At 39.4% G+C, this 13577-nt stretch overlaps 1 protein-coding gene across 2 annotated transcripts in view; it reads left to right on the top strand.

Annotated features, from left to right (window-relative positions):
- VPS8 (VPS8 subunit of CORVET complex) overlaps positions 1–13577 on the top strand; it is a 92658-nt gene that overhangs the window by 52644 nt on the left and 26437 nt on the right. For both annotated transcript variants that reach the window (XM_063132353.1, XM_063132352.1), the window contains 8 exons: positions 1136–1225; positions 2521–2567; positions 5241–5382; positions 6693–6782; positions 8308–8350; positions 8647–8750; positions 9153–9234; positions 10073–10155. In XM_063132353.1, the coding sequence (XP_062988423.1) occupies positions 1136–1225; positions 2521–2567; positions 5241–5382; positions 6693–6782; positions 8308–8350; positions 8647–8750; positions 9153–9234; positions 10073–10155 (681 nt within the window). The remainder of the gene's footprint in view (positions 1–1135; positions 1226–2520; positions 2568–5240; positions 5383–6692; positions 6783–8307; positions 8351–8646; positions 8751–9152; positions 9235–10072; positions 10156–13577) is intronic.

Below are 13577 nucleotides of genomic sequence, written 5' to 3'. Positions count from 1 at the left end.
TATGTGATGCACAGAGACCACAAAGGAGAAAGACTGGTTGCTTTCAAGTGGTTGCATGTGTGTTCACCCAATCCACCCACTGTCCCCACTTGGAAGCCCAGCATGTGTGTGTGCAAAACCATATAATAAGAAGCTGTACATCAAGCTTCATTATAACTCGTTCCATCTTGGGAGCTATAAGAACAGGGAGGAAAAATCTTAACGTAGTTCAGTGTGAATCCTGCTGAGTGCAGCCAGAGGAAAACATTAACAATAAAGACTTGAAGGGTTTCTAGTCTTTATTGAATATGGAGTAGGAAGAGAAGTATTCATTCTCTTTTAGCCCCTGGCTATATTCCTATAAGATGAAAGCAGTATTGAGTGAGTTTGAATTTCTCTTTCTTTAATTGGCTAATAGCCATACATGTAATCATTCTTATTTCAGGTAGTAGACATGGAAGCACGTGCTGCTAGCTAATTTGTTAAAGTCTACAATGTTAGATACAATGTTTATGCGCAGATGCAGGCACATCCTTAAAAACTGGATCTACAGACTAGTTAAATCAAATTATTTAAATTTACACTGGATTTAACTCTGTTGACTTCAGTGGTATTCCAGTCTAAATATATTTTGCATGCAAATTAATCACATTGATTCCAGTGATATTTTTTTTAGAGAAATGTACTTAAATACCAATTTTACCTTCAAATTCTCTAGTTGGATTGGCTTATGGACAAAGACTGTGTGCTATAATCAAATATGAAATTGTGTGTGAAAACCAGTTAACACCATTGTCCCATGTGATAGGTACTCTGAAAATACTGTCATGCTAGTTATATATTTGTTATTCAGCACAAAGCTAAGATGAGCTGCTTGAATGTACATAGAGTGAGACTATTATGGGATTGTAGAATTTGTTGTTCTGAAGCAACCTGTATTCTTCAGCTTCCTGTTCTGTTCAGTGAAGAAATAGCTGCATCAAAAGAAGTATTTATATCTTTCTCTTAATAGTTATTGTATCATTTTATTGATTTTGAAAACATTCCAAATGGAATTTATTTCTGAGTTCTGGAGTATCAGAAACGTATTTGTTGTATAACCACTGCATCAGTGGAAATACAAGAACAATGTATGTTTTCCCCCTTCTTTGCTCAGGAGCTGATATCAGTGAGTCCTTTTAAAGCAGCAGATCTGATTTCCATTCACTTCAGTGACCAGGTTGAGCAAATAATTCACAATCTGCAGGTAAAGTCTTGCTAAAAACTTTGCATCTTCTGTTTTAGCTGAAAGTTCAAATACTGATAGGCTTCAAATTATGGGATTGAGTAGTTTTCCAGAAGTTAGGAATGATCAAATCAGAACTTGATGCCCTCTAATAAATATGGTGTCCCACAAAGGAGCACACATTTATTTTATCTGATATTGTTCTATGTGTGACAGTCTCTGCTCCCAACTATATCGGCTCTCTTCTCTTCCCTTAAACACCTTGCTCCTTCCATTTGGCACATCATCATTTACTAGTGGGCTCTATTCTCTCCTCCTCCTCCAGCTCTTGTCTTTCTGCCTTCACTTGTGCTGTTCCCTATTTCTAGAATGGTCTAGAACTGGTGGTGGATGCGTGTCAACCAACATGTCTGCCTTCATTCTGTCTAGTTTGGACTGAATAAATGTATTTATCATTAAGATGTTGCTTTCTGGGTCAAACATCAATAGAGAGCTTTTGCAATCTTTAACTAGGAGATTATTTTCATAAGTATCCTATTGAATTACTCTTACGCTTGTTGTTTATGCCACAAACATAAACACTCAGCCAAGACAAGCTAGCTGAAAATGCTCTTCTTGACACTAATTGCACTCATTAATGGAAAACTTGTCATTCAGCCACTGAAACATTTTCGAAGCAGTTGGCAAATAGATTTTGCTATCAATGTCTTTGTAAGACCTTTTTGGAAGGGGTAACAAGTACTTATTTGTCTATAAAGCTTCGCTAGTTGGCGTGCTGTCACAGGGCATTGATTGGGCACGGGAGCCTTGGTAGGGGATTTGGTAACCCACTGGGTGTCTTCCGACTCTTCATTTTTACTGGTTCTGTATGTCATTGACATTCAACCGGTAAATCATGATGAGGGTTCATGTCCTGAGCCACAATGGTTTGCTCCAGTGGCACCACCGCCATTTTTGAAATTTTGGTTGATGGAAACTTGTGATGGTTTCAGCAGTGAGAAGACTGGTAATTACAGACAAGTTGCCTAAAGAACCGTCTGTCTGCCATTTATCTTTTCCCCCTACATGTACTTCCTGGGGAAGGTTGAAACATCCTAGGGCATTGTTATTGTTTGCACAGGGCAATAGGCTGAACACAGACTGAGAGGGGATCCTAAACTGCACCCTAGAATCCCCTGCAGTACACCCATACTCTATGGTGCAGAACTTCTGTGCAAGGGTAAATACCTAGTCTTCCATCTGATAGAGTTTAAAAACAATTAGATATCAAATGCGATGCTATATTCACTTTTCCCCCCCACCCCATTGCTTATCAGGATCAAAGTTTGCTTTTCCAGTTTTTGAAGAGCCTGCTTGACCCAAGGTATGTATACAGATCACAATTTTCATTTTTGAAACGAATGTATTCTTTAACATTGGCTACAAATGTTAGTGATCACTCTTGCCTCTGAAAACTGAGGGGATCCATCTTGTGACAGAAACATGTTTGTGGCATGGAATGGAATTTTTTTCAGGTGGATTGGGATTGTGTTAGTATCTGTTAGTGGTCATCTTTAATGGATCATCTGACCACTAGGCAATATCCATTGCTGAGAGACAGGTTGTAACAAATCTTCTCTGGATCTTGCCCCTCCTAAAATCTACCAGAACTGGCCTTACTATGTGGATCTCGGAAGTGATAAATGCTACCACAAGGGAAGTTGCCATTTTTGTTGTCCAGTAAGGGTAGTGAGAGCCTTACTGAAAAAAAACAAATCTGGATCCTATGGTGCTGAACATTTATCACCCAGTATCTAATTTTCCATTTTTGGACAAAATACTAGAGAGAGTGGTGGTATCTCAACGCCAGACAGTTTGGGATGGTACTGACTCTTTAGGTCCATACCAGTCTTTGCCAGTGTGGTAGATAACTTACACTGGGGAATGGATGGGATAGGGAGGATTCTCCTGGATCTTTCAGCCACCTTCAAAGCCATTAACCATGGTGTCCTTGTGGGTTATCTGGTGGAGGGACCAGATTTGTTGTTGGGGTAAGGTAATGTAGAAATCAAAGACATAAAGGCAAATGGTTCCTGGAAGATGGGTGAGTATGTTTGGAAAGGTGCACACGGACCACAGCTATAAACTGCAAGCTTGCCATTATTTTGCATCCACTTCATTTTCATTTTGCTGCAGCTAAAGAGCAGCAAAGACATAAGAGCCTTATGTCAGGAGTGAAGATCTATTTTCAGCTCAGCCCCCCACCAGGCCCATGGTGGGTCAGATGATGTCAGAGGGGCATGGCCCTGCCCCCTGATGGCATGTCAGAGTGTGACCCCATCCCCTGACATCCCCTCCCACCTTGTGCTGGAAAGAGACATGGGAGTTCTGTGTCTCCTTCCAGCACAGAGAAAGGGATTTGGCCACCACACCTCACCCCCACTGCTATCTCTGATTGGCGATAAGAGTGGGGATGGGAGGGGGCGGGCAGCAGGACTCATCATATAGGATATGTTGGAAATGGTTCCTGATTACTTGTCTCCATTGAGACAGTAATGTAGCACCATCCATAGAGAGCACGCTAAGCCATGGTTAGTCCACTAATCCTTTTGCAGCAAAAGGTTAGTGAATGTGTTTAAACCATGGTTCTGTAGCCACCATGGCTAGGAATGTTTCTCATGACATGCTAAGTCGTGGTTCACATGACACATTAAGTCATAATATTTAGCTCAAATGCTTAACCACCGTGGCTTAACGTGTCGTCTTAACGGGGTCATAGTGTCAGAGATATTCCATGCCAGCAATGCCATATCCAAGGAGGGGCTGATTCTGGAATGAAATCTGTGTGTGCCCACCACTAGAATGACATCATAGCAGCGGAAGACATCCTGCAGAAGCTGTTTCCAGTGGTCTCTGTGCTTCACAAAAAATGTGTGTCCCAGCTCTTCAGTATTTTGTACTGCTTGGTGTTACAGGAACACTCTCTTCTGAGAAGGTTACATTTGAAATGGAGTGAGGTTTGCGACATGAGCTTATGCATTAGTGGTACAATTGCTCATTAGTCGGCAAAAGCTCTCCTGATTCTGTTTATTTTCCAAGGCTGTTCTATCGCCCCACATTCTTCCCTCCCCCTTTCAGTCAACTGGCCTTGTACCTACTTTAGAATAAATCTCTGGCTAAATTAAATGTGCCAGACTAATCCCCTCTGTAATTCCATTCCCTCCAATGTAGTTACACCACAGCAAGGTATCTAGCCCAGTGTGCTGTCACGAAATCCTCTGTAGCTAAGACAATAGGCTACTCTCTTTGGGATGGGACCTCTCTTTTAATAGAAACTCCCACCAGGAGTGAAAGACAAACATGCACACTGTTATGAAGGCAGATATTTGGCTTGTGAGTGCACCTTCTTAAAGTTTTCTAGTTTATCTTAAAGAGTAGTGGGTGGTATCCATACAAATTCTTTTGACAAACATGGTCCTTCTGTTTGCATCCCACAAATCATTGGAAATATATTTCTTCTGGGACTTTCCTTGGGATAACTGAATAAATTGCAGTCTTTCTTTATGTGATTTCCACAGCTTGTAAATGGAGACACCTAGTAAGTTTTCCATTCTTGCTGAAATAATTGGCCATATTTCAGCTTTTGAGGCCATGCATTGCTTCCATTTCCTCTTATCTGCCTACCATTCTTCTCCTTGTTTCTGGATTATCCATTTGGACCTGCTATCCAAAATCCTTTGATTCCTCACACTTTACAGTAACTAATAGAAGCTAGTCATACTATATTCCATGAATACTAATAATAAGATTTAACCTGGCCTCTGTGTACAATTTTGTTGCTTATTTGTATCACAGCCTTCCCTAAACTGGTGCCTTCTAGTTGTTTTGGACTTCAATTCCTGTTAGTCACAGCCAGCAGGGCCAATGGTCAGGATTGCTGCAAGTTGTAGTCTAAAACATCTGGAGGGCACCATGCTGGGCAAGGCTGCTGTATAGTCTTCTGTGTTAATCTAAAATGTGGCAGACTCCAAGAGTGTAATAGCATTTGTTGTTCCAGGGAAGGTGTAAATCAAGACTTGCTTCAGCTCTCTCCCTCTGTTACTGAACAGTTCCTTGACTTGCTGTGTCAGTATGATCCTGACCAGGTTTTAGAAATTTTGCCATTCCTGGATTCCTACAGGCTGGAAGAAACAATTCAGGTAAAGGGGAAAACCTTGGAAATAGGATGGAACTGAAAGAAACAACCAGTTGTGTAAGGACCTTTTCCAGCCAAGTAAATCAGTCCCCTTCATGTAATTAAAGGGGTTGTGGGGCTGTACTGGTACCACCCCCAAAAATCACATGGATGGCTGAGCCAAGCATGCCTAAATGCGTAGATCTCTATGGAAGCTGTGACCCTGCATGATCAGGGTTCTAGCTCCATGATTGGCTTCCCCAGCTCAGACATCTCTGCCCCAACATGTGAATGTCTGGGACTGTGAGCTGAACCTGTAGTCTCTAACTGTACTGGAACCTGGACCAGTTCATGCAAATAAGCATTTCTAAATGGAAAGTTTCCAAATGGGGGGACTAGTGAAAGCCAGTCTAACTTGAACATGCTTTGACCTCATTTGTATTGTCCAATATGCTATATGGGCGTTAATTCACTGACACTACCTAAACACATGATTATCAATGGTTTCCAAATGGTTTTAGCAGAAATGTCCTCCTTTGGAATGTGGGTTTATGTTCTTGAATTTCAAGATATTGTATATATGTGTTTACTTGCATATATGTCTGTAAATGAGTCTGTGCTTAATGAGGCTTATGAGATATTTCGCCCCAAGTTGTAATCTCATAATATGAGCCCTGTATCAGTGTAAGGGTTGTCGTACTTTAATACACGCTGACCATTCATATCAATGTTTGTATAACATATTGTACAACGTGAACGATTTTTTTTGCATATGTTGAGCTTTTGGGGATACATACATCCCAGATAATACAGATTAAGAATCACCCCCAAAAAACAACTTGTACACAGTTCTGTTCATTACTTCCCTGGGGTTCTCCTGTTTGTTCCATGATTCAGAACATTACAGCTGCTGAATCTTCAAAATATTAAACTAGATGTATCTGTATTATCATGTGAGGGACAGCCATTGGAAACTCTTGAGGGTCAAACTACTTGTTACATAGAGTCCTGTGTAACTTCCCTTGCACTTTTTAAAAATGAAAAGCAGCCACTGGAGGTTGTAATTAGGGGAGGAGGAAGGGGATGTGGGAAGAGGGTGCTTAACCCTTTTTCATGCTGGCCATTTCCCTTCTCAAAAGCAGCCCCTTTGATCTGCTTTTTTATTTCCCTCTGCAGTGGAAAATTATATGGGGACCATTGAATGATCACTTACACCAATATACTTTTAGGCGGGCAATATGGAGGACATGTGAATCTGTTCTGCAATACTCAAGCACTCATTTCCTTCTAAATGTAGAGAGCAGACTAAAATAATGTTTGTGGCATTTTATTTAGGTCACACAGAAATACCAACTCCATGAAGCTTCTTCCTATCTACTCGAGAAGAAAGGAGATATTCATGGTGCCTTCTTAGTTATGCTTGAGGTATAGTAATCAAGGAACATTAATCTTTTTTTTTTCAATTTTTAAATCATAGAATATATTATCTGCCTGATCATAACTTTTAAATTTGGAAACCAAGACCTTTGTTTTCAGCATGAACCTAGTTAGATTGATTTTTACACGTAGGTTATTTGTTTATACATGTAGAGATTTAACTTAGTTTACTTGCAATGTGTCAAGAGGTTTGCCATTTCTATGCAGAAGATAACATGTGGTATAACTGAATGAGGCAGCTGCTTCTTGGCCTTCACATAACTCTAGCTAAACCACTTAAGACTAATGTCAAGGTAGTGATTCAGTAATGAGAAGAAGTTAGGAAAAGATTAATCCTGAAGTACAGCCCTTCTGTCCCTTGCCTATACCAAAGGGAATGGAATGGGATTATCATTCACTTTAAAGCATTAAATGGTTTGGGGCCAAGTTACTTGAAGGACCACCTTCATTCATACCAGCCTGCCTGTGTTTTAAGATCATCAGTTGAAGTCATTTTTACTTGTCCACCACTGTGAGCAGTCAGGTTAGCAGGTGGGAGAGAGAGGGTCTTTTCTGTAGCGGCCCTACTTCTCTGGAATGCACTCCCAACTATTGTTCATAAAGCCCCATCACTACAGACTTTCAAGAAAGCCCTTCAGATTTATTTATTTTCGTTGGCCTTCTGCTGAGCTGTGTGTTGTTTTTGTGATGGAACTGATGATGATTTTGACTGCAATTGTTTTTGAGTTTACTGTGTTTTGGATGGGATGCCTATCTTTTTTTATTGTTGCTGTCTCTTATTAATTCTGGTATTTATTGTGCTGTTTTTATATTGTGAACTGCCTCAAGAGAGGCGTTTGTACCCTAAAAGGCTACCTAAAATATAACTTTTAATAAGAAATAGGCTGGGTTCACACAAGATGGTAACTCACCATGTTTTATTGTGTAGTCTGAACACAGCAGTTTTCCTGCAAAGTGAGGTTAACATGCTGTCTGAATGCAGTGCGTTTTCCACAGGGTGGGTTATTGTGTTGCCTGAACACAGCACAATATCTTCAGGGTGGCTTGTTAACCATGCAGTGTGATTTATTTGTCTTGAACAAGCTATTCATGGCTTGTTGTTGGGCTGTTCAGGATGGTTAATAAGCCACATTACATGGTTAACAAGCAAACCTAGAAAACACACTGCATTCAGACAACACAGTAACCCACCCTGTAGAAAACAACACGATAACCCAAGCTGCGGAAAAAGCACTGTATTCAGACAACACAATAGCCCACAGTTCAACAACAACCCACACTGGTTAGGTTAGTGTATATTGTGTGAACCCAGCCATAATATTGATGGGACCAATTGAAGGCAGAGAAGTCCAGTTCTGCTGCATACTACCTATCTACATAGAAATACCAAACTTCTGCAGAAATCAGGGAAACAATGAAAGCCTTAATGGAGGGAGGATAAACAGAATAACTGGTGGTAAATCCTTTACAAATCCTTGTGAGCTCAACTAACATGAGGTGTATTTTTCCCCAGTGGCTACAAAGCAAGCTGTTGACACTTGCATGTGAAGATGAGAGTAAGTTTTAAAACTTGAGTTTTTTCTTGTTCTTTCATGATTGTGAATGAAATATCAAATAGCATCAAAAACATTGCATTGAGAATAATAATGAATTTGATTAGCATTGAATTGTTCTGTCAGCGCAAGTACAGACCAGGTTGCCCTGCCAAAATTAGTTTTATTGTATTTTGTCTTTCACTTCCTAGGTTATTAATCTTCATATATATTCCCAGTCAACTTGAATGATTATTCTCTCACATATGGAAATTAACTGCCAAATTACTATCTAATATCTGTTTATTCCTTAAATCTAGATTCAATAGAATTTCCTTCGTTAAAGGATATTGAAGACACCTTAGCAAAAACAATTGCACTTTGCCAGAGGAATTCACATAAGTTGAATCAACAGCAGCGAGAGGTAAGAGATCTGCTGTGCTGTTTTGGTTTTCCATGAAGCCCATTGCTTGTAACATTGGGGATAGATGAGTGGCTGCTGCCCACACTTCTGTAGCATCCAGTAGAACGTATTTCCTGTTGTGATATTGTGAGGCTTCAAGTTTCCCGGACCCCTGCCGTTGGCATCCAATAATGTGGAGTTGGGGCAGGGAAACACAGAACATGACTCAAAGAAAGGTCTCCTAATCAGTATAGAGGGTGAAGAAGCTAGTTGCTTTCATTACCAGCCATGTGTTTATCATAACATCTAGTTTGTCCCTTCATTAGAAGCCTCTTATTACTCAGTGTGATTAGAGGCCAAACTATTGAATGATTCAGGTATGCAAACTGACATTCACAGGATTCCATTTTGTTTCTTTTCTAGGCACTGTGGTTTCCACTCTTGGAGGCAATGATGTCCCCACAAAAGTTATCTAGTTCTACAGTGCTGTGCCATTATTCAGAATGTAAGTATGTTGGTCTCGTATGGCACTGAATATCAATTACAGTATCACCTTAAAATGTTGGGGTTTCCCCAAGCCAAATAGTTGAGGAGGGTGAGACTGTCTGTAGCTTTGTCACTGAGCCAATGCACAGCTGTAATATCAGGCATAGATTTGTGTATTAACTGCTGTTACTGTATTCGGAAACTGATGAAATAGCCTGTTTCTCTTTCCCCTAAGAAAGTCATGCATCGGAGCCTAAAATAACTTGATGTATTTTAGAGAGCCAGTGTGGTGTAGTGGCTAAAGTGTCAAACTGGGAGTTGGGAGATCCGGGTTCTAGTCCTCACTCAGCCATGAAAACCCACTGGGTGACTTTGGGCCAATCCCAGACTCTCAGCCCAACCTACCTCACAGGATTGTTGTTGTGAGGATAAAATGGAGAGGAGGAGGATTATGTACGCCGCCTTGGGTTCCTTGGAGGGAAAAGGCGGGATATAAATTAAATAAATAATAATAATAATAATTAATAATAATAATAATAATGGTTCAGGAGCTCTATATTTTCCTTTAGTTTCAAATGTAGCTACTGAATCGCCCTTTTCTCTGTGCAGGTAATTTTAATGAATCGGGAATCCCTGAAAAAGTGCCTCTGAATTGGAGCATATAAAGCTCTAGAGAAATTCATCACAAATCAAATAATTACAGTAAAGAATTGTCTAACTTCACCAGCCGCATGCACTAGAGACCCTATTCCTGGTACATATTGTTCTCAATGCGGCTAAAATAGACTAGAATTCCATTTGCTCCTTTTGGCTATGACTTATTATGTATCCTGTTGGTTATATATTTGTTCTAACAGTTTTGAAGAACTTGACGATGCAAGTGCTGAACAATATGGCAGCATTCATTGCCCTGCCGCTGATTTTGCAGAGAATTCTACAGGTGAGCTGTGGAGAAAGGATAATGTGACTCAACGTACCTTATAACTAAATTATCTTTACAAGTGTGTGGTTAAATAATGTACACTGTGGTTTTTCATTTGTCTGATATATAGTTGTAATAAGATAAATGTATTTATGTGGGCTGCTCTTGAAGACTGTTCAGAAATTGCAGCTTGTGCAAAATTGCAGCAGCCAGATTAATAACTGGGACCAGAAGGTCTGATCAAATAAGACCAGTTCTGGCCTGCTTGTGTTTGGCTGCCTGTGTGTTTCCAGGCCTGATTCAAGGTGCTGGTTTTAACCTACAAAGTGTTACATGGCTTGAGACCTCAATACCTGATGGAACACCTCCCCTGACCTGAACCTGCCATGATCAACATCTGGGGCCTTCCTCTGAGTATCTCCTCCAAGAGAGGGGGCCTTCTCAGTGGTGGCCCCCTGACTGTGGAAAGAGCTCCCCACTCAGGTCCACCTGGCATCAACACTGGCATCTTTTCGGAATCAGGTTAAGGCTGCCCTCTTCCCAGGCATTAATGGCATATGATGGGGGTATTTATGCCAGTCATCTAAACAGGTCTAGTATTTTATTGAAACTGTTTTTAGCTGTCTAAATAATTTTGAATTTTGTATATTGAAATTTTTGTGCTATATTTTTTGCTGTATTTTTATGCTGCATTTTATTACCTTATGGATCGTTGTAAACTGCCCAGAGAGTTTTCACTATTGGGTAGTATACAAATAATAATAATAATAATAATAATAATAATAATAATAATAATCTGATTTTATGAGGTGTGTGGAGGGTGTGTTAAATAAATTAAGTTGAGCTAGTACAGTGGGATTTTAAAATCAGCAGAACATAACAGTTGAAGAACCAATAGGTTTTTTTAAAAAAAAAATTCACCATATTCAGTTTTGTCAAAGCTCTTTTTGTTGGTTTGTCCTTTTATTGGAAACTCTTTTGCTAAATCAATGTTCCCTGCTGGAGATACAATTTAAAAAGCATTTTCTTGGCCAGATTATACACCTGCTTTGTGGCCTCTTCTAAAACAAAAGCCAACTGGTGTGTATCAAATTATAGTTTTCTAGCTTGTGTTTGCCACATAATTGCCCTGAGGAGTACTACAGTTTGTTTGTGCATGATTTATTATTCCTGATTTCATAATATTACCAACCCAGGTATCATTTGTAAATATCTAGCATTCCTTCTGTACTTTGGAGAAATATTACTCTGGAATTCTAATTGACACTGCGTTAATTTCATTTAGATTAGCTCTCTTTTTTCACACTGTAATCATTGTTACCTGTTGTTGTTTTACTGTAGTAGAAACCCTGTTTTTAAAGGGAATGTGTAAAAAGTGTTTACTCTGTCATCCCTGGTTTCCTGCTCCATTGACTTTTGGTTATAGTTTTGTTTTGGACCCCAAAACAATGCTCTGCTTCCCAGATGTGTCCTACTGTCAAATGTAATTTGTAGAGTAGATGACATACCTTGCGTAGCACAGATTCAGAGGCAAAGTCTGAAGAAACTGATGTAACAAGCTTCTTGTTTGAGTTGCAGTGTATGTAATGAGGATAAACAAAACCACGGACAATCAGCTCTAGGAGAATGATCTCATTAGTTACGGGTGCAGAAGATGTAGTAATTCAGCTTTTTTATTACGCATGAATTTCCTTCGTAGAGGAGAAATATTTCCTTGATCTTGAGGTGTGGGTGTTTAATGATAAACTACTGAGACAGCCTGTGTCATGACTCATATGTGTGGCACAATTGGTTGAGGCCTCACTTTCTGTTGGTGCTGTCAGATGCTGATGGAAATAATTATTACTGGCACTTGAATAATATATCAAATGCATTCAGCAAATGCACAGCATACCATCTACGTGCTCTGAATATAATTCTGTGAGTAGGGAAATGATGTATAACAGGTAGATTATCCATTTGCATAAGGTAAATAGCTACACCATTCCAACAAACTGAACTATTTAACTGCTTCTTGGGTTAGAAAGACATTTTATAACATCCTGTGTTTTTTAAAAAGAGAAATTTTTTTTACAGCTTCTTTCTTTCTAAATACGATTAACAGACATCATCCAAATGCCATAGGAATATTAGTGTGCTATTTTCTGCAGAAACATTTGGGCTATGATTTCACATTGCATTGACTCTTTACTTACAAATTTAAAACTTTATTAAATGTGATTAATGTTGGATTTGAATTCTAAACCTGTCTCACCAGAGGCTTTAGTAGCATTAACTTAAAAGGAAATAAAGTAAGTGTTTTGGGACAATGCTTGGGGAATCGTTGGGGCCTTAAGTGACGTTTTATCCCATTAAGTGGGTGAATGCTATCTAAGGAGAGATGAAAGGTAAAGCATTAAATTGTTCACAAAGCCATAATCCCCCATGAATGTTCTAAAATCAGATAAACTCTAGCTCCTCACCGTATGGGTGTTCCCAAATCAAGAAACTGTCAAGTTCCTTAATTCCATATGATTCTGGGAAAGTAAAAGATGTACCTGAGGACATTTAAGCTTAAAACAGCAGTTTAATGTGATAATGAGCATTCTAAAGCTGCTGGAATTGAAGTAAGAAGGAATAAAAAGTATGAAATTTGAGATTCATGCTGTCATCATTTCACTTCTGTTAGAGTCTACCAAAGTAGATGGTCCATTAGTATAACCTGTTGTGCGTTAGCTATATTTGAATTGCTTGGGATGTAAAACAAAGTTCAACGCTTTAAAGGGAATCAGTATCGAAACAATATGGCTTATCATTGTTCTTTGTAGCATAATTGCTTAGACTTTTAGTACAGAGCAATTGGCTAATTTGTTTGCCTACCCCACTTTTGAATGTTGCTTGACTTGGTCTAGCTATTAAAGACATGTGAGCTAGGCAGGGTTGGCCATCAAATCCAAGAACTTCTCTTATGTATATGGGCTTTCAGATTAAGAATTCAAGTACATTTCAGTTATCTGTTCTGCCAGGAACACTTGGCAGAACCCAGGTTACATCAGATGACTCTGCTGTGGGCATCATTTGCTTACTTCTTTATACATTTATACTCCACTTTTCTTTATAAAATAAACTCAAAGTGGCTTACAAAAAATAATATAATACATGATTAATAAAATCAGTTTCATGCAATAAAACCGAGAGCAGGATAAAACAATTTACCATAAAAACAGGGAGACAAAACCTTAACCCGCAATAAAATAAAAAGGTGTCACGTCTAGCCCTGCTCCCCCTGTTTTGGAAGAAGGTGTTTCAGATAATCAATCATGATCAGACTCTGAAATAGAGGAGCCGGTGCCAGACACAGGCCAGCCTGTACCAGTGGTGGAGATACCTCTCATGATTTTTCCTCCAGCTGGTGATGATCTCTCTCCAGAGCTTATCTCGTCAAGGGCAAATCATATATG

The sequence above is a fragment of the Elgaria multicarinata genome, chromosome 8, assembly GCF_023053635.1.
Source record: "Elgaria multicarinata webbii isolate HBS135686 ecotype San Diego chromosome 8, rElgMul1.1.pri, whole genome shotgun sequence".
NCBI lineage: Eukaryota > Metazoa > Chordata > Lepidosauria > Squamata > Anguidae > Elgaria > Elgaria multicarinata.
The sequence above is the reverse complement of the archived record's forward strand: the minus strand, read 5'-3'. Positions and strand labels throughout refer to the sequence as shown.